Source organism: Gavia stellata, chromosome 10, assembly GCF_030936135.1.
Source record: "Gavia stellata isolate bGavSte3 chromosome 10, bGavSte3.hap2, whole genome shotgun sequence".
Taxonomy (NCBI): Eukaryota; Metazoa; Chordata; class Aves; order Gaviiformes; family Gaviidae; genus Gavia; species Gavia stellata.
In genome coordinates, this window is record NC_082603.1 from 5,764,179 (window position 1) to 5,784,235 (window position 20,057).

At 42.1% G+C, this 20,057-nt stretch overlaps 1 protein-coding gene across 1 annotated transcript; it reads left to right on the forward strand.

The window, feature by feature from the left end:
* The first annotated feature begins 563 nt into the window (after positions 1-563).
* FAM20B (FAM20B glycosaminoglycan xylosylkinase) lies at positions 564-19,665 on the forward strand. The gene is made up of 7 exons (XM_009816397.2): positions 564-1,080; positions 3,869-3,955; positions 6,425-6,534; positions 8,715-8,886; positions 11,603-11,794; positions 14,067-14,126; positions 15,898-19,665. Exons 1-7 carry the CDS (start codon positions 704-706, stop codon positions 16,127-16,129), a joined length of 1,230 nt encoding a protein of 409 aa, XP_009814699.2. The 5' UTR covers positions 564-703; the 3' UTR covers positions 16,130-19,665.
* The last annotated feature ends 392 nt before the right edge of the window (positions 19,666-20,057 follow it).

Below are 20,057 nucleotides of genomic sequence, written 5' to 3' on the forward strand. Positions count from 1 at the left end.
ATTTCTTCTTCTTTTTTTTTTTTTTTTTTAAGAATGGAAAAAAGATGGGTAAATTATAGTGGCAGCAAATGAGAGGCAATAAACAAATTAAGTCTATTCTGTCCTTATGTCTTGTACCTTCAGGAAACTAGGCTGTGCAGCAGTTCTCACTGGTTGTCAGATGTCGGGAAATCTACCTGAGAGCTCTCTGTTGAGGGGTAAACCTTTAGGAACCCAGAGGTCGTGGGTTCTCTTGCCAATGCAAGAGTGTTTGTGAAATTGGAGCCGTCAACTTAAACTATAATTCTCTGCAAAAGTCTTGCCCGTGGTAGTTGCAGCTGTTACGATTTCAGCTGTGTAGAGATGCTGTCAGGCAATTTCCCCTTTTGTGCAGATCCCTGAAAGGCTACAGGAAGACAGCAATCCCCACGTGTTTTATCAGAAATGTTTGGGCTTTAGGGTACAAGTGTACATAAATGCAGACTTCTGTTCCAAGAATAAAGTTGATTTTGAGTTTGGTGGGATCTGCAGGAATGCAGTTTTGTAAGTTTGTGTTTTGTTTATTTGTAGGGGTACCAGAAGATGCTTCAGTGGTGATACCTCTTTCACAATGCAAGTTATGAATGAAATTCATTAACTAACATCCCCTTCCTCACCCTGATCTCCAATAGACTTCCTGTAACGCTTGGAAGAAAGGGTCAGGGGAGAAGGGTTGAAGGTCACCATGAAGCTAAAGCAGCGAGTTGTGCTGTTGGCCATCCTCCTTGTCATCTTCATTTTCACAAAAGTTTTCCTCATTGACAACTTGGACACCTCAGCTGCCAACCGGGAGGACCAGCGCGCCTTTCACCGCATGATGGCAAGCCTCCATGTAGATCTGGACCCTCGACTTGACCATACGTTGCAGTCCCCTTGGGAGATTGCAGCCCAATGGGTGGTGCCCCGGGAGGTGTATCCCGAGGAGACACCCGAGCTAGGGGCTGTTATGCATGCCATGACAACAAAGAAAATAATAAAAGCTGATGTGGGATACAAAGGGACCCAACTGAAAGCTTTGCTAATACTTGAAGGAGGACAGAAGGTTGTCTTCAAACCCAAGAGGTAAATATTGCCTTCAGTGACTGAAATAATAACTGCTTTATGTATTTTTTTTTTAATCTCAGTGTTGTTGCATTAATGTTTAGGTTCAAACTTACACATAAATGGAAAGGCGACTCTGTTATTTGTGAGACAGACAGTACAGAGCCTTGCTGGTGCTCCAGTAACATTATGTTGCTGTGCCAACTGTCTCTCAGGCTGTATAGCTTTGATGCTCGAAACAGCTTGTCTTTAGGTTAAAAGAATAATCACTGTGTTCAGTCCTGAGGGAATGTTGGTTAAACTTGATGTTTCTGAGCAGTATCTTCCTGATTGTGCAAGTGCGGGTTCTGGCAGCGTGAAGACAAGTCTTGCCTGCCCTTTCTGACTAAGGGTCACGTCAAACTGCCGCAAGAGAATGCAGTTCAAGAACAGGGAAGGAGTGAAAGTTGTCAGTGGTCTTAAAAGTAGATCTGGGTGTCTGGTGTAGCTGCATGAAGACTGTAAAAAACGGCCTGGTAGGTCAGAGTGAAAGCCCTTGAGTTTCCTGTCTGTCAGTAGTGAATTCTGGAGGAGCACTGTAAGAATGGATGAGTAGTGATGCTTCCTCGGTATGGTGATGATGATGGATGGTTTGTGGTGATCCGCAGGGAAGTTTGACATGATTGAACGTTTATGAAGAGTCTTGTGCACGTCTGTAAAGCTTTCTGAACTGTTTGCCTTCGGGGGAAAAGGAGAAGAAAGAAAAATGTAAAAAAGTAAGGCAGGTGTGTTTTACGGGAGTGCACTGCAAATGTAAAGTGGTGTCATCCCAGCATGAGTACATCTCTCTGCAAAGGATATTGGGTTGAGCAAGCATGAAGTTTTTCTGTCATGTTAATGAATGATTAGAGCATGAGGAAAAAAACCTGCCCTCCACTTCTTGAATTCGTAGCCCTGTTTCTGTATGGTCGGTTACTGGTCTGTCTAGCGCTTCGCTGTGGGGCTGGGCTGTGTTTAAACAGTGTGAACCTCTCACACAGAAGTCTTGGTGGTACGGCAGGCGGCTCATCCCATAAATGCAGTAACAAGACGTGGCATTTCTATAGTTCTCCCTGTAAAAGTGAGTGCTGTAAAGCGTTTCACCAAGCGTTAAATTACATTCCCATAATGGAATGTCTGTGCAGGCCAACATAGTGACTATGCTCCATGAAGGACATGTGCAGCTGGGAATGTTTATAGGAGTGCTCGACAATTTATAGGCATGCTAGACAGTATGGCCCTAGCCATACTGGTAGACCTGTGTTCTGTTTGTGACTGCTGAATAGCCAGGCTTGTAGGTAGTTTTGTCTGTCATTGCATGATAGTCTATTTAACTAGCTTTTGACCTGAAAGGTATGTCAAAGTTACTGCTAAAACCAATTTTGAGAAAACTTACTGGTTGGGGAAGAATGAATTCTCTTACTACCTTTGCTCTAGAAAGGACTAGATGCCTCCTGTGCATGGAAGCAAGAGGTTGGTTGTGTTTTACCACTAAGTTTTAGCTCTGCAGCTTTCAAAATGTGACTACGTTTCCAAAAGCCTGCTGTAAGTACTTACAAAAGACCTGACTTGAGGGACATATTCTGAGGTTTAGCTGTCTCATTTCAAAATTACTTGAAATCCAGCCTAAGTTACTAATGATTAATAGTTGCTGCCATCACACGCCAGTGGTATATGTGAAATAAGATGCTTGTTTGGTGTAAGTTCCAATTCAGCGGGAATCTGTCAGACCGTTCTCCCAAAAACTCCATAGCATCCTGCACTGATTAATTCTCTTTTGGGCTGCCTTGCAGAGAAGCTAAAGCATTTGCTCAGACTCATGAAATGGACTGTCTTCTTGCCCCCGATCTTCTCTGAGCAGGGTTAAAACATCAAAGTAGAGCACTGTGGCTTCTCCTAGCACTGTTGCTGCTACTGCTTGAACCCTGAGTCTGTTGGAAATAATCCAATTTACACAATTTGATACGTAGATGGAAATGAGAAAATAGGTAATCTAATTTGGCCTTACTTTATTTGAAAATGTATTGCGTTTCACCCATTTGCTTGGTATTGATTGTGGTATTTTATGCTCATCTGAAGCATGCTTCTTAAGCAGTATCTAGACCTGATTCAAATGTCATGAATCTCGGAAATTTGTGTTTGCCTTGGCTATTTAAGTAACATCTATTAAAAAAAAGAGAAAAAAAAAAAGGGAAAAAAGCCCACCACTTCACCAAAACATACCATTGTTGTTGTAATGAGTGTCTAATTTCTATTTCTTGCTGTTCATTATGTCTTTTCTCCACCAGAATAAAGGGTCTTTTTATATCCAGTATTGTCCTCAGATTCACGCTTGCTGATCTTCTAGCTACTAAAGATTGCGTTCGGCGTTTCTTCCACAATATCAGATTGTATTTTCATGTTAATCTACGATCCATTCTAACCTCAAAATTGTTTGTGGAGTTGCCGCTTTCCAGTATAAATAGTCCCCTGTTCTGCAGCTGGGTCTGTGCGCTTTGTTCTTAGATGTGACTTGGCATATGGTTGAATTAAAACTCGTTAGTTTGAATGGGCTCCGCTCCCAAGCTCTTGAGACCACTGTACATTACTGACCTTTCCTCCTTATTTCCTACTTCAACAGTCTGTACGCTATTTAGTCTCATTAATATTTTTTCCCTCTCCCATTGGCAATCATTTTGAAAGTGACCCAAAGTCTGTTTAACACAGCACTGTTATTGCACTTGTTACTCTGAACAGCAAAATTGATGGAAATCCTGCATGAATCATTTTATTTGACTTATTTCAATTACAGATACGCCAGGGATTATGTAGTGGAAGGAGAACCATACGCTGGCTATGACAGGCACAACGCAGAAGTGGCAGCCTTTCACTTGGATAGGTATGGAATTATTGGGTGACCTGGCTTTATTGTTTCTGTTAAACGCTTTTTCAGAGTTGGGGAAAAAGGAGTTCCTTGAAGAATACGCTTCAGATATGAGCTGTTTCTAACCTGCCAATATACCACATTGAAGCCAAAAATAAAAATTAGCTTTTTTGTGAAACTTCATTTCAAAGATCTGTGCAAGATTCTAACATTTAAGATTCTCGTGAAAAATTTGAAAAGGAGAATGAACACTGAAACCACTGATGCTTCATATTATTTGGAAGAAGGAGCTTAGCCAAATCCTGTGGAAGAGTCTGAAATGCTGAATGTATGTGCTAATGTCCAGGATACTAAAAAGTTAAGTCTAATGTCTAGACTAACAATTTAGTCTAGACTAAATATGAATCAGTACGTCCTAGAGGAAAAAATAGCAATTCATATCGGATACCCAGGTGGTTTTGTGGACCTCAGCTGGAGGTGCAATTACCAGAAGAAAAACAAAGTTATAGGACGTACAAAGAACGGGACAGAAAATACCGAACACTGAATGTCAATAGTTACGAAATACTATTAGAGTTGCAGTTTCATCTAGCATAAATGAGCGCAGCCTTGGTCTCCTCATTATAAGAGGACTGCTGGCACTTTGGAGAAGATTTCTGAAGGTAATTGAAGATGTGAAAAATTCTTATATGAAGAGACTTGAAAACTTGGGAAAGGGAGTAAGGAGGGACAAATACAATAAAAAATAGAATGGTTGAACTTAAACGGAGGTTTCTCAGAACATAAGTAAGAGGCTCGTCGCTGTGACTGAATTCATAGATGGTAAAAGATATGTTTGTTAGTCCTAGTTCATCTGTGCAACTTGTTGCACAGGCAATGGAAATAAGTAATTCTAGGAAGGTTTGGTGATAAGCAGTTGTGTAATACACAATGCTGTGTTGCAATCTTGAGGTGGCGGGCCAAAATCAGGGTATTTTAAGACCAGAAAAAGATGATGTAGCCACATGTCTGTTGTCCATTTGTGCTTTTCAGAAACATACAGACTTCAGTTTCCCTGAAAAAGCAGTGATCAAACATTGTAAAGCAACAATTCAAAGCCTCTTTCCAGTGTCCAAAACCCATCTTTCTTAGCTCTTCCTTGCTATCTATTTGGTTGTGGGTTTGTGGTTGTTTCTGTGGCCTTTTTCCTCTCTTTCTGGGTATGCATTTCTGTATTCTTCAAGAATACCTAGCAGAAGCTTCCTGCCCACATAACTTTAGCATTTATCTTTGTTTTGAATGGTGACAGTTACATATTTTCTCCGAGGATGCCGTTGTTTCAAGAAGGATCTGAATCATATTGTATGTTTACCACTAATGCGGAAGCTGTGCTATCTGGGATAGTGGCTTTTCAGCTGGGGGGTCTGAAGATACAAGGACAGGTTTTCCGGCTCTAAGCTCTGTGCTAATTTGCCTGGAACACCTGCATTTTCTCAAGCTGTACATAACTCTCTGTATCGGCTATGAATTTTGTCTTTATGCACATGCTATTTGTTCAGGCAGACGTTTTGTGTTGCCCTTTCGTAGAGGTATTTTATACTTACGGAAGGGGACTTACTCACTGAATATCTAAAAAAAAATACTTTGGAGCTGTTACAGTGACTCTCCCACTATCTCTGTGGAATATAGATTGTCCCTTTTTCAGAAGGGACAGTCCCTTTTCAGTCTCTTTTTGTGAGTTGCAAAGACCTACCAAAAGGGTATCAAAAGTACATCAAGAGAGTTGGGGCTGACATTGTACTGATGTTTGTACTCCTCCTTTAAGCACTTTTAAAATTCCATTACAAATACTCAAGTCATTTGTGGTCACAGAGCAAAGACGGTGGCAGACGTGGAAGTGGAACCTGGATCTTGTGACTGTGAGATGTATGATTATTCTTCCCACCTCTCTTTTTTTCCAGGCACTTCAGGCATTCCATTTTGTTCTGCTGTTCTCTCTTCCCTTCTCCCCCCTCATGCCAAATGAAATAACTCCCTGATTGTTTACTTTCAAGTATAATTGAATTGGGCTTAAACATAACATTTTAATAGATAGTAATTCCCACAAATTATAAATGATCTTTCCAGGTGACCAGCCCAAAGGCCATATGGTTACTGCTTCAGCCTGTACACAAGACAGATGATGGATGTTTCTGGTATGAGGTCTGATTTCTGAGAGTTGGAGCATGGTGTATCCTGTGTCACTGTGCTGCAAATGCTGTAATAAAGGAGTGTCACTGATGGCCCGTAAAGCAAGTTTAACACCCAGGCACTGAAGAAAAATGAGTTTCCTTACTTTGCCTTGGAGAAGAGAGGCGGTTGCTGCAGGGTTCCAGCTTTATTCTTTGGTCTTGGTCATCTCAATTTCAGACAATGGCACAGGGACTGTGGTTTTATTTTGTCTTAATTTAGAACTGCTGCCTGTGTTGCAAATTCTCATGTCATGTTTTTTTCACCCCAAAACAGGATTCTGGGTTTCCGACGAGCTCCGCTGGTCGTTGGCAGGTTTGTGAATCTACGTACAGAGATCAAACCAGTAGCCACAGAGCAGCTTCTGGGTACCTTCATGACTGTGGGTAAGTGGATTCCATGGGTTGTGCAGCTCAGTAAAGAAAATCATGTGAAATGGGGAAAAAGAGCCATGGCAATCTGACACAGTTATAGAACAGTTAACTATGATACAGGAAGCTGGTAAGTCTCTTTCTGTGCCAAGAGAGATCGTAACGCTTGTATAACCCCATTTGGTGGGGGAGGAGGACTTGATTTTCTCCAAGTAGTTTTTCCTCTGTAACTTCGCTGCGTTCCCTCGTGCTGCTGTTACAGATGGGTTTTTTTTTTTTTGAGTAAGAATTTCCTCTCTGCTGTCAGAGGTCGTTAGAAAAGTCTATGATTAGACCTGAAAGGGAAAAGAATGGAATTGTATTTAATGCGAACACAGTGGTAATTTGGGATAATTTATAGAGCTGATGCGTCAGTTGGTATTAGATGTTGTTAGTGCTACATCAGAGTTTGCTGAGCATTCATAACTAAATGTGTCAGAACTTCCATATGTTGTTTACAGTAATAATGCTGTGAAGGGCACTTAATGGGAATTATTAATGTGAACTCCTACCAGGTGGTCATTAAGCACCAAGAAATTACTTATGCTGCACCCTTAACTCCTTCAGACTTTCATAAAATATCCTATTATTACTCTCTTTTTTTTTTCTCCAATAAGAAGACTCTAGAGATGATTGTTCGTTACAGCTGATAAATAGCGTGCTTGTGTGTATTTCTATTACGAGCACTGTTGGTAGTCTCACCTACTAAGTTTGCCTAACACTTCCAGTTATAAGGTGTAACTTTCAGATGATAGTAGCTCTGCCTTGCCAGACTTGTTTTGCATTCAGACTGGGTGTCTGCCTCAGGCAGACTTTACTTTTTCTAGTTTCAGCCAAGATAACTAAGCAGTTTTCTAGCAGAAATGCTGACTTGAAAAGTATGGCTCCAGAAATTTTCCTTAGATTACTTGGAACTGCCTGTTCTGCAGAGCATGAACCAAAGAAATGGGTGGATCTGGGGAAAAGGTTGTGATCTCTTGTCAACCCAAATTTGACCAAGTTTCTGAAGAAAAGATAATTCAGTTGCAGCTAGAATCTCAAAGAATTCTGTCTCTTGTTAGACCTGCTGCAGGCCATGGATAGGAAGAGAGACTTGCAGGGCTTTCCGTACAAAGAAGAGATCTGGTCTGCTGCAAGCTCTATGTCATTCATGATCATCTCCCAGATGTCCTCAAGTTATCTGACGGGGGTAGTGGGAGCACAAGAGCCGGGTGTGGATGGAGGACTGCAAAGGAGTGCTGGCTGGCTAAGGGATTGTGATGTGTAAGGATGGAAAGTGAAAAACATGTCTTTCAGTGAGCTGGGCCTGGTTTGGGGAGGATATTGGTTGTAGAGCCAAAGGAAGAAAGGACAGGGAATAAGTGGGATCACAAGGAAGTGAGACATAGTTGAGGAATATTTTGGAAGAATATCTGTGAGTATGGAACTGGAATTAACTTGGCAATGGTCAAGCAAAGGCAGGTTAGAAGGGTGAAATAGAAAAGGTTAAGCTAAAAATGTTAATCTACGCTACATAGATTACTTTACGCTACAGGCCGCATAGGCCTGAACGGACTAAAGGCTGCAGGGTTTCATTGTTCCTTTCCTGTCAGAAGACACTCATGAAACTCTTGACAGATCTGCATTCCTGGATCATACAAGAATGGCAGCTCGTTTGTGTTTCCCCTGGTGAGTCAGCTCAAGTAACTGAGAAGTGTGGCAGGTCTCAGGGCTCCAAATCCATTTGAGTTCTGCTTAGTCTTTTTTCACTTGTCTCTTTTTGGTCAGCTTTTTCAAAAAAGTGAGAAATCGGACACACGAAGTGTGAAATTTAAAAAACAAGGAGTGCTAAGGTTGCAAAGTCAAGGTCCTAAGGACTAGGAAGGGATCACAAAAACTTGTTGATAGTGCAATATTGTATTAACTCTCAGTGCGATAAAAACAGTAGAAAATACAATTACTCTCTCCTTTGGATATTAGTCTTTAATGTTGCTTTGAATGAATAGATATCTGTGTAACCTCTTGAGCCTCTCAGAGGTAGGAAGCATGAGGTCAATGCAGTGAAATCCTGTTGCAGGGAAGGCTCTGCTGCAGCAATATGCTCCTGAATTGCAGTTGGCATCCCTTGGATTAAGTTCTGCTCTTTTTGGTACCTCTTTATTTTTATTTTTTTAAAGGTAATAACACTTGCTTCTATGGGAAGTGCTACTATTGTCGGGAAACAGAACCAGCTTGTGCAGACGGGGACATCATGGAAGGGTCAGTGACCTTATGGCTACCAGACGTCTGGCCTCTTCAGAAGCATCGGCACCCATGGGGTAGGACTTACCGTGAAGGCAAACTTGCCAGGTATGAGAACATGATAGGGTTATTCTTTATACGTGATAATTTGTATTAGAATTACCCTTGCAATACAGTGGCTAATTAAGGAGCAAGCGTTCTCAAAACCTAGAGTTTTGCCAACAGCTTTCTTGATACGATACTAGAAGTCAAGAAGTCTAGGACGAGATTTAAATTAAAATAAGCAAGAAAGAAATCTTCAGTTGTTTTCCACAATACTAAGTGCTGTCCTTTTCCTAATTCTTGCCTGGAACATAACTCCACCGTACAATCACTCCAAGCTCTGAAAATCTTGGCCCTGGGCAAAGCAAGACTCTTCTCTTGTGCCGCTAGACCTTCTTTTGACACTGTGCCTCTCTGTGGCCCACTGAAACATGGTAGCACTGTGCTGTTTTCTGCCAGACCTGATTTCATGGTCCTTGTAGTTTGTTTCAAAAGTTGTGGAACTGGTTTAGCTTTAAGTAGTTACACTTAGTTGTTCTTTGCTTTGAATACCATCAGTATTTGGTGACCATGCTCAGCATCTGAAGAATGCTTCCAGAGAAGGAGAAACATGGGATCTAGCAGTCTTGTACAATAGATGTAACGTGTCCGAGTATTTGGCTTGGAGGTGTTTTTGCCATGACCAGAGCAAATGGTTTTGAGCTTAGTATCCTGGACAAGTGATTAGACAGAGATGCTTAGTCCTTGATCTAAAATATCCATTGATTTCCAATGATGTCATTGTTCTCAGAAAGAATCTCATCCAAAGGCTTCATTGAATTGTTTAGAGTATTAAATGTACAGTTTGATTTTTGAGCAGCAGGTGTTTCCTCCTTTTTGACAGGTCAAAATCAGCTGTATTTAGTACACGGTAAATTGCAGTAATGAATTGACTGGATTTCTTGGAGGTGTTTCTTTTTTTGAGAGACTTTTTCATCATAAACTGCCTGCTTATACAGGAGTTTACCCCGATACCTATGCTGATTTGATATTTGCTGTATTTTAAACTTAGTTGCTCTTGCCTCGTTCAGATGGGATTGCACAGTTCTGTTGTTTTGCACCTTGTCATGTTGCACATTTCACTTTGAGAGCGTCAGAAGAATTAAATGTTCCAGATGTCACGCTCTCCTTTTTCTGTGTCTGGTAGTTATGGAAAAATAACTCTGTAGGATTTTTTTTCCTGGTCTAGCTGCTTCTACTGTGTCCTGAGTTGACCCTTTGAACATAATTTATACAGTCACGTTAGTGTACGTAATTTTTAATGGACATGTAATAGATAAAATCCCTGGCCTTTGAAGTCCTATGCTAATACAATAGAAATGATCAGAAATAAATGTCGGAGAAAGGTCTATCTTGAAAGAGTGAATGAAGAATGAGAGGAGAGAGCATAGTATATCTGAAAAATTGTTACAAGGAGATTAAGTACTGATCTAAAGTAAAATGAGAGAAAGAGAAGCACTTGAGGGGATAGAGGACTGTAGCCTGAAAGAAATGTATCCAGTACGAGGAGGAGTACGTTCTGAGACTTTGCCTTGTGGGTTTGTGCTGTAAGTTGAATGTGAGTTGGACCTTGATGCAAGAGAAAGAGGGAACTAGAGACAGCATTTGAGGAGTGTGTGTGATGTGTTAACAAAAACATCGAGAAGATAAAATTTTGGTCACTCTGATTTGGATAACTAGAGGAAAGATGGGATATTGGGAGCTTAGGCTCCAGACCTCTCGAAGGTGAGGTGGGGTATGTGGCAGTTCTAGTAGTTACATTCTGATCTTCCCCCTGCTTTTATGACTCTCTGCGATTTTGAGCGTGTCAGTGAGTCTCTCCAGCTTGTGTTTCCTCCATTTCTGTTTCCAGTTCACAGATGGTTTAAGGCATTTCCAACTTAACTGCTATTTTGTGAAGGATTTTTTCAGTCCTTACATGGAAGATGTTATAGATGTACTTGTTATTTAGGTTGACAGATGGAAAAGGATATACACCAGAGATTTGGCTGTTTTGGTGGTGGTGTTGAATAGCTTTGAAAACTGTAAAGAAGAAAATGGGAAGATTTAAAATCCTAGCTTTGGAGAACTGGAAAACGACATCCATGTTACAAGACCAGAAGTACATGCCTAGGTTATGTATAGAAGGAGACGACAGAAAAGGGAAGGTTGAAATCTTGCCATTGGAGAAGAAGGTGAGAGGCTCTGAAAGGAAAGCGGGGAGGAAAGAGACAACTGTGAGTGAAGGAGAGTGAACACATATGAGGCCCTTCTCAGAACAGAGGAGGTCATTAGTAACTGTGATGAGGTTATTTGCCTTAGAAAGAAAAAATGAAGAGGATCACTGGAAAGCAAGACTGATGGAAGCAGGTCAAGGCGATGGAAACAGGCACAGTACTTGAAGTGCTTAGTTAGGAAATTAAGGGAGGCAAGTCAAGACAGTAATCTTGCTGTGAGGCAGCCTGAACACTGCTGAACCGGGAGCAGTGAGGAAGCAAACTCTGACCTTGTTTTCTGTAGGAAGATGATGTGTAACCTTGCACTGAAACTGTAGCTTGCTCCGTATGCTAGGGTGTTAATACAGGATTTACTCTTTTATTAAGACTTTTGTCTAGTTCTTTCTTCTTTATATAGCCTCGACTGCTGCGCTCACCTTTTCGTTACGCACTCGTAAGTGAATAAAGGGGCAGCTATAAATACCGTTGGCGTGCAATGATGGAGTGTTCCTTGAAGATTTGATTTGTTTTCTCTTGACGGCCCACAGGTGGGAGTATGACGAAAGCTATTGTGACGCTGTGAAGAAGACTTCACCCTATGACTCAGGCCCCCGTCTCCTTGATATCATTGACACCGCCATCTTTGACTATTTGATTGGGAATGCTGACCGGCATCACTATGAGAGTTTCCAGGATGATGAAGGAGCCAGTATGCTCATCCTCTTGGATAATGCCAAAAGGTAAGGGAAATCCTGGTGGCCAGGCAGTGGTGAGCGCAAGGGCACACATTTATCTGCTCTGTATCTCTGTGTTCTCTCACTATTTTTTTCATTAATACCTTTTGTGCTAAAAATCCAAAGCTTTCCTTCTTACAGAAATTTTTCAGCAAATATTAGTGTCCTTCCAAAGGCTGTGATGCTTACTCTGTGCTCTAGGGACTATGACTGCTTTGGGCGAAGTCTTATTCAAACTACAGAAACTCCCAAATTAGCACACTATGACCTTTTTTCCTCAAGCAATTTTCAAAGGTTTGCTTGTGTCTCTCCTCCTATCCCCAGAAAAGCCCCTCCCTTTTATGCTTTTAATTAATGGAAGATTAAAAATTTGTGATTTATTATTTACCAGTGAGTATTAGTGAGTGCCATAGTAAAAGTAGATCTTTTCAAAACATGTCTGTGAATAATTTGGCATTTGCTGCCTTCTGGATCTGTCTGCTTTGGCTTTAAAGGGTTAAAAGTTTAAAATGGAGATAGAACTGATACTGAGAGCAAAATATGATGATGTCCTGACTGGGGACATTAACTGTTACTGAAACAAAAATTAAGCACGTGGTAACTGAGAGGAACTAATGAGAAGTCTTCCCTGAGGCCAAACGTTACTATTAAACAGATATGTTTAAAATGTGAGTTGTTCTGTCTTTGCTATAGTTTTTGTATGTTGGCTGGTATAGTTTAAGTTAAAAATCCTATTGAAGATACAGCCTTGTTTATATCATAACAATTTGCTTAATTTTTCTTAAAAACAAAGATAACCTATTCTACTTTCTCATGATTTAGTCCAGAGACTCCTGAGGTTTTTTTTCTTACGGGCACTACCATCTGCAGTGGCAGTGAGTTCCCCCTTCTGCAGATGGACCAGCTTCTGATGGTTAGCTCTGGTAGTTCCTGTGCCAGGCTCTGCTCTGCAGTGGCTTTGCATACCACTTGTACGAAGCGGCGAGACCTCTGATCCAGACAGATCCTTGAAGGGCTTGGAGTTACCATTTCATTCCCTGTTTGCCTTTTGTATAGTGGATTCCTTCCTTCCTTCCTTTGTTTCTAATTTGTCTGCAGTGGCTGAGTTCAGTATTTTGTCTTTATGCATCAGCCTGTACAGTAACACTCCTTCAGTTATGTCAGCAGGATGTGTTCCACCTCGGGACTGCTTAATTATTGCTGCTTTCAGACTGCTTTAAGTGAATTTGGCAAAAAATTGTCTTTCCATAATGATTTGGCAATGTGTTAGGAGGAAGTTACTGTTTTAGTCACTGGAAGTGAATATGGTAGTTGAAGGTCATGTTAGACCTTCCATGATGGTACGTGCTTATAACGGTATGAAAACATTTCCGGTGGGACTTTGCAGGCCCAGAAGTAAATTGTTTTCTTGAAAGCTTAAGTAAAGGTATTTCAGCTCCTTTGAGTTAAGGGATAGGGGGCCAGTTTTTTCATAGAATATCTCAAGTTCAAAGGGAGCCATAAGCATCATCAAGTCCAACTCCCTGCTCCTTGCAGGACTACCTAAAACTAAACCGTATGACTAAGAGCATCGTCCAGACGCTCCTTGGTGCCGTGACCACTTCCCTGGGGAGCTTACTCCAGTTTTAAAGCTACTAATAACAGTATTATTTGAGCAGAGTAATGGCAGACTCCTAGAGTAAGTTATCTTTATTGAAGGGAAGGTTCTTCGTTGAAAACAGTATTATGAGGGGGGTGAAACTATTAAAAGCATGTTTAGATGAAGCTTGAAATACTGTGAAATCCTTTTTTGGCTGGCCTCCCTTAGAAAGTGTGATCATGAAATGTTCCAGTTGATCACCTTGTTTGTTCAACTGTTGATCTAAACTTGGTCATCTAAAACAGCATGTGGCTGCTATTTGTTCATTCCCTGTCCAGCTGTGCCAGACAGGCAAAGCTCCCGCTCTCTTATGTCCAGAATACCAATTATTCCTTTCCCCTCCTTTGCAAGATGAGCTCAATTTCTAAACTCCTCTGAAGTTTGTTTCTAAGGTGCCTTGGTCTGATAAAGAACTAGGTACACTGGTGTTGCTTCCATTTATCTGGTACGTTAGCTGATGCTGTTGAGAGTTTATCTGTAATTGGTCATGGCCTGTTTATATTTTAATTTAAATGATTTGAGCTGTTGGAGCATGAAATTGCCTAGTATTGATTTTTTTGAATTCTTGACAAATCTGTTGATGTTGAGAACAACATTAGGAGTTCAACTGGTTCACTTGGTTTTAATTTTGCTTTTCAGCTTTGGAAACCCTGCCCTGGATGAAAGAAGCATCTTGGCTCCTCTTTATCAGTGCTGCATGTAAGTGAAACGCAGGGATCCTGTTTGCTTTACTTAGGCAATCGCTGCCCTTAGGTGTGCAATATAATTAGGTTTGAAGCCTTCTGGCAACCTGAAAATGTTCACTCGGGTACATAGTGCTTTACTTTTTTGAGGTACGGTGTTTGTTTGATGCATTGTCACTGCTCAAGAAGCTGAGAAATACATTTTTATTAAGGTAGTAAATCAGATGGTAGACTGTAGGAAGTAGTCTCGCCTCCAGGTCGCTGGTTCAAATCTATCCTTAGTCAGTATGACAGGTACTTTGCATCTGCGGCTGTCTCCATCCAGCTCCTGCCGAATAAAAGTTCACATCACAGTTTGAGTTCTCCCTGACGGAAGCTAAGGACTCAACGTGTCTGGCAACTTAACTACCTTCATTTCCAAATGTTCTTTCTAAACATGACTGCAGCGCTGCTCGGGGTGCTCCTTTCAAAGTGAAGTTTGTAGGTTTTTTGCAGGATTTTGTCTCCGCTTTGGCCTCGTGAGCTGTGGTTTTGCTCGTTTTATTTTAGGAGGCTGACTTGTTGATTTCTGTTTTCTGTGGCCGCTGTCTCACTAGGCCATTGCTACTTCTCATTAACAAGTAGATAAGAGTTCCAGGAAGAAAAATACTGATACATCCGTTTCCTGCCTCTGTTACCTCAAGATAACATTAACTCCTTTAAACCTTCTGAATTAAGTGTTTAGTTGAGAGTTCCTTGAGCCTGTCCTCGGAGGGTTCTGTCTCCCAAATTCCTTGGGGCCTGTGAAACCTGGAGACTTCGCAGACAGCCTGAGCTTTCACCCCCTGCTTGCGCTAAGCAAGGCTCTATGCACGCTACGGTACGCCTGGCCTACATTCTGCAAGATCCTTGCAGAATCCATATGGAGAACAATTACAGCAAATTATTTTCAAATTCTTTGGGTTTCCTACATTAATTTTAATTGCATATTTAATTTCCTGGTTTATGAGGACCTTTTGGAGTCTTTCTCATCTAGATTCTCCCAAATGCAACCAGAAGAGAAGTTTCTTTGTAAGATACTTTGCAGTTTCCTGCTTTTCAGATATCATTTCTTTCTGATACCAGGCAAATGCCATATAAGAATTCATAGGCATAGTTGTTTTAACTATAGGTTTATTACAACACTTGCTTATGTTGTTGGTTTCTGTAGAGGCCATCAAAAGCCAGGAGTTTAGTTTTGTGCTAAAACACTAAAATTTGGGGAAGAATCCCAAGAGACTTCACAGAGCAAGACGGTTTAGATGGGCTGACATGAACAAGTTCAGTGGCCGGTGAAGCAGAAAGATCGCTGCTGCGTTCACTTTTTTTGGACGTTCAGTCAACTTGACTTGTGTCCTTTGTGATTAACTGTTGGTCAGTGATGCTCTTCCTGAGGTGACATGAGGTTTGGTTTTGAATTTAACAGCCAGACCGTTAATTTTCTTTCCTTTTCAGACTGTGTCCGGGAGGCCTCAGGACTGAAGAACTTCCTTGCCAGCAGTTGAAAGTGTTCCTGTATAACATAAGAATTACTTCACAGTAGATTCTTTCTTCTTCACCTTCAGTTTTCAAGTTTCACTTTGATGTTGCGTATAATGCAGTTATACCTGGACCCTCCCATGCCAAAACCACTTTTGTAATAAGACTCCTTTCTCTTTAAACTAAATCATGACGTAACAGGCTCCCTCAAGAGGTTGGCTTTTGGTATTGCTGATGGGACTGCAGCTGGACAGTGGCATGATGACATCTTTTGTGTGTTTCTTTTGCAGCATCCGGGTTTCTACCTGGAACAGACTCAATTACCTGAAGAACGGAGTACTGAAGTCCGCCTTAAAAACTGCTATGTCGCATGACCCCATCTCACCAGTGCTTTCTGACCCTCATCTGGATGCCCTAGACCAGCGGCTTCTCAGCATTCTGGCTACAGTGAAGCAGTGCACAGACCAGTTCGGGCCAGACGTTGTGCTGGTGGAAGACAGGATGACACTGTCTCATTTGTAATTGTAGTGGAACACAGATGAAACTCCTTTTTTTAAAAACAAACAAACAAAAAAGCGATAGAAAAACAGCACAATCAGTTCGGAAAGGCTGGGGCCAAGATGGACTGTAATGAACAGGAAAGCTTCCGAGCCAGAGGAACAGAGGTGACACTGGCTTTTACCTTGGGCTGACAGCAGTGAGAGGTGGGAAGTTGGAGCCTCGGAGGGCTCAGTACCCATAATGGCATCTTGGCCATTGTAGTGTGTCCATTGCCGGCAGTGGACATTGCACGGGATAAAAATGGTTCTTGGTGTTGGTGGAAGTGTGTGGAATACAGACACTAATCTGTGGACTGAATCTAGAGGGGACAAATGCAGATGAACAGTACAATCCTCTCTTTTTCTCTTCCCCCCATATACTCCTGCGAGTTTTTGTCTTATTCAGGGTTGTACGTAATCAGCTGTGAGCTGGTTAGGCGTTTTACTGCTTCTTTAGAGAAAGAGGAAGTGGTGAATAAAATAATTATTAGACTGAAGAGTTGTGCCACCCTCCCCGGGGATGGCATGTTCTTCTGAATGCCATTAAGGGTGGGAGAGGGGACCTCTGCTGCTCAGTTGTCTTTTCCTCAATAAAAGGCTGGGAAAGGCATTTGCCTCGTACGTGACAATGCTTCAGTGTTTTCGCTGAAGTCCTACCGAAGATTTATCCACAGGGTTGGAGATTTAGGGGAGGATGGAGTGGTTATACAGCACTTGGTAATTAAGGGGTTAAAGTAAGTTTCTACGTGTCCTGTCACTGTTGTCCATTTATAAGGAATCTGGCAAGGTCTGAGTAGAGGAAATATCCTTGCGGTCCTGTGTCCGTATTAACCAAATTTTCATTGTATTGTAGCTGAGAAGGAGGACAGAATCTGTCCTCGGAAGCAGGTTCCGTTCAGCGAGGATATGCTGTTTACTCTATGCCCTATTTAATTTGGGGAATCTGGGTGTGTGGCACTGGCAAAAGAGAGGCGTATTGCTGGACTTCCCCCGTAACCAGCAGCTGTGGGCAAGGCCCTGAAGAGTAGAGAGAACCCTGAGCTGTGATCTTTCCTCATCATCTCACGTAGAGGGGAGCTTCCTGCTGCTCGACGTTGTGATCACAGCTCAGTGCTGCTGTTTTGTGGAACGCCAGCAGTTTTTTCAGTCCCACTCCCTACCTGGCCTGGCTTGTGGCTGAGCTCTGAAGCTGGGAGCACTTCCAGTAAGTTTTCTGCCTTCCCCAGCTGCTTCCTGCATCCCACTGTAATGTTCTGACTGGGGTGATCATCCTGGGGTCCTCACTCCTCATGGTTTTGCCACAGATAGGGGAGAGTTGGTGTACGTTGGCTTTTCAGGGAAGACTCGTAGCACTGGTCTTGTGCTAGTCCCATCATCCTTCAGCACTGCGTCAGCCCGCACTGCGGATGAGCTTGTGGCCATAAACTTGTCACACTTGTGGTAGGTCTGAATCTGTGTCTCCAGAAGGGAAGCAGCTCTGTCGTTACGTTTCCAAATTTAACAGCTTTGCATCGATTTTCAGTTCAGACGGTATGGCCCTTAGAAGTAAGGAAAGAGCTCACTTCCCAGAGTGATTATGTGTTATTGGACTTGTGAGCAAGAGCAGCAAAAAGTCAGTTTAAGACCTTTTCCTTGATTTGTCGGTCAAAATCTTTCTAGCTCTGCAGTAGTGTGGCAGGCAGATAAAGAGCTGTTTCCTGTTCTTGCTCCTGCTGCCGTACCCGATCAACAAGGTGTTAGTGAGAGAGTTTATTTTAAAAATGCCGGTTTATTTTGTTGAAGTCTCTTTGTCATTGCACGAGCAGAGTCGCGAGCAGAGTATCTTGAAAGTAGAAAGTGACTGTTTATCTGAAATTGCATTTTATGTTCTTCTAGATCTCTTCTGGACTTGGCCACATCACAGACCCGCTCCACGGTCAGGATGGGGAGTTACTGGTGTTACTAGTCAGGACTGTAATGCACAGTCAGCTTTTAGGACACTGGTGTTAAGCTAGTGCCTGTTTATTGCTGCACTTAATATAACACATGCTTTTAGAAGCGGTGGTCCTTCGGTGAGTTTAACCCACCAGCACAGGTTGTGCCTTGCGGGTTCCCTGAAGGCAGGAGCGAGCGCGGGCAGGAGCCACGCAGGGATTGCCCTGCTCCCTCGCCGGCTGAGCTGGCCTGTCGCTTGGCTTGCGGTGCTTGAGCGAGACGGTGTTGGGAAATACTGTGGGCAACAGTTAGGTGGTTAGTGAATGCTTTTGTTCTAAAGCAGAATAGGTTCATACTGAGGCATTTTGGCATAAGCTGTTTCCTGGGAAATGGAAGATGATTTACACAAAGGGGAGACGGTGAAGCACATGGTAGCGGCTTGTAGCATTTTTAAAAGCATGTTCTTCTCTTTGAGCTTAATCATGAGCACTTAATATTTTGGGAAGGATCTACCAAAATACGATGTTTTGATTTCTATATGATCACTCTTGATCATTTACATTTGATTTAATAACGGATTAAAAAAAAAAAAGTCATTCTGTCTTTATAAAATTAAATTAGCGTTCAGGGCTTAGGTACTGCTTGTTCACGGGGCTCTAAGCTGAAGCTTTTGCCATCAGATGGAACTTGGAGATAAGTTTTCCCCAGGTATGAATGTCAAAGATTTAAAGTACTCTATTGGTTTACTTGTAAACAAAGGGCGTGAAGTCTGGCATCATCAGTAGGAGGAAGCAAGAAACTTGCTTGTTTTTCTCCCTTTTTTGTCATGTTGATGCTTCTGGTCACTGTAAACACTGCTGGAGCTTGGTGTTCTGCAGCAGGAAAGAAAACTAAATTCCTCTCTTACCCAAAATCAGGAAGATGTGATTTTGGCCTTGTGATAATCTCTGGCATTTTGGCAGTGATTGTTGTCTTGCTTGAATACAGAACCCTGCGAAATTTTAAAATCAGTTGTAACCGTTGCAAAGGAAATCAGAAGCAGCAGCCACAGGCAAACAGGGTCTGCTTGAATCTCTGAAAAACAGCGTCGTTTGTGAGGCAGGTGCTATGCTCTGTCGATGAGGTTTTCATGACACCTTCTAATTCTTGTTCACTGCGCACACTGTAATCCGCTGGCTCCAGATGTTACAAAATGGTTGTGTTGTGGAAATTAGTAATGTCAGAGTGCTTGAAGCACAGAAATCAAGAACTAATTAAAAAGAGAGCATCATCAGCCATCTGCTATTTATCTCCTCCTTCCTAAGTCAGCAGTCAGGCTGGAGGAGACACTGAAGTCGGCTCCTCTTCCAGCAGCAGCTAATGAACTGGAGTGTGTCTTGCCAAACAAACTTCAACTGAAAAATACTAATTTATTAAGAAGGTAATTTATTTGCTGTGGCAGCTGGAGCAAGATGCTTGAAACAGACACCCCTCTTGGAGCTGTCAGAGGATTGCCCCTGGGAGCAGCTGCACAAATGGAGGTTGCTAATAAGAAAACAGAATGCAATCATGACTTTCAACTTGTATCCCCCAGGGTCAGATTCCGCATAAAGCAACATTGTGTGAATAAAGATTTTAATAAAGCAACATTGATGGATTGTTTAAGTCTCTCTCTCGCTCTCTCCTGTCTCTCTCTCTTGTTCCAACATGTGGTGGGCTAAATGTTTAAAGTGTTTTGCTACTGATGTTTCACGGTTCTTTCTTCGCTGATAGTTACCAATGGCATTTATTCCAGTCATGTATTTTCAAGAACGGGGCCAGATGTGCAGGCTGTTTGCAAGAGCCTTGTTGGTAAGAAAAGGTGTGCTTGAGAAGCGTCCCAAAGTGATGCAAAAGAAGAACACACCTGGCTTTAAGTGGTCCTCAGACAGCTGTTGAAAGTGCATCGCAAGGCCATGCATCTGCCAGGCACCTACGCTGATTCCTTGGTGGTGTCCCAAAAGGTTGGCTTTGTTATA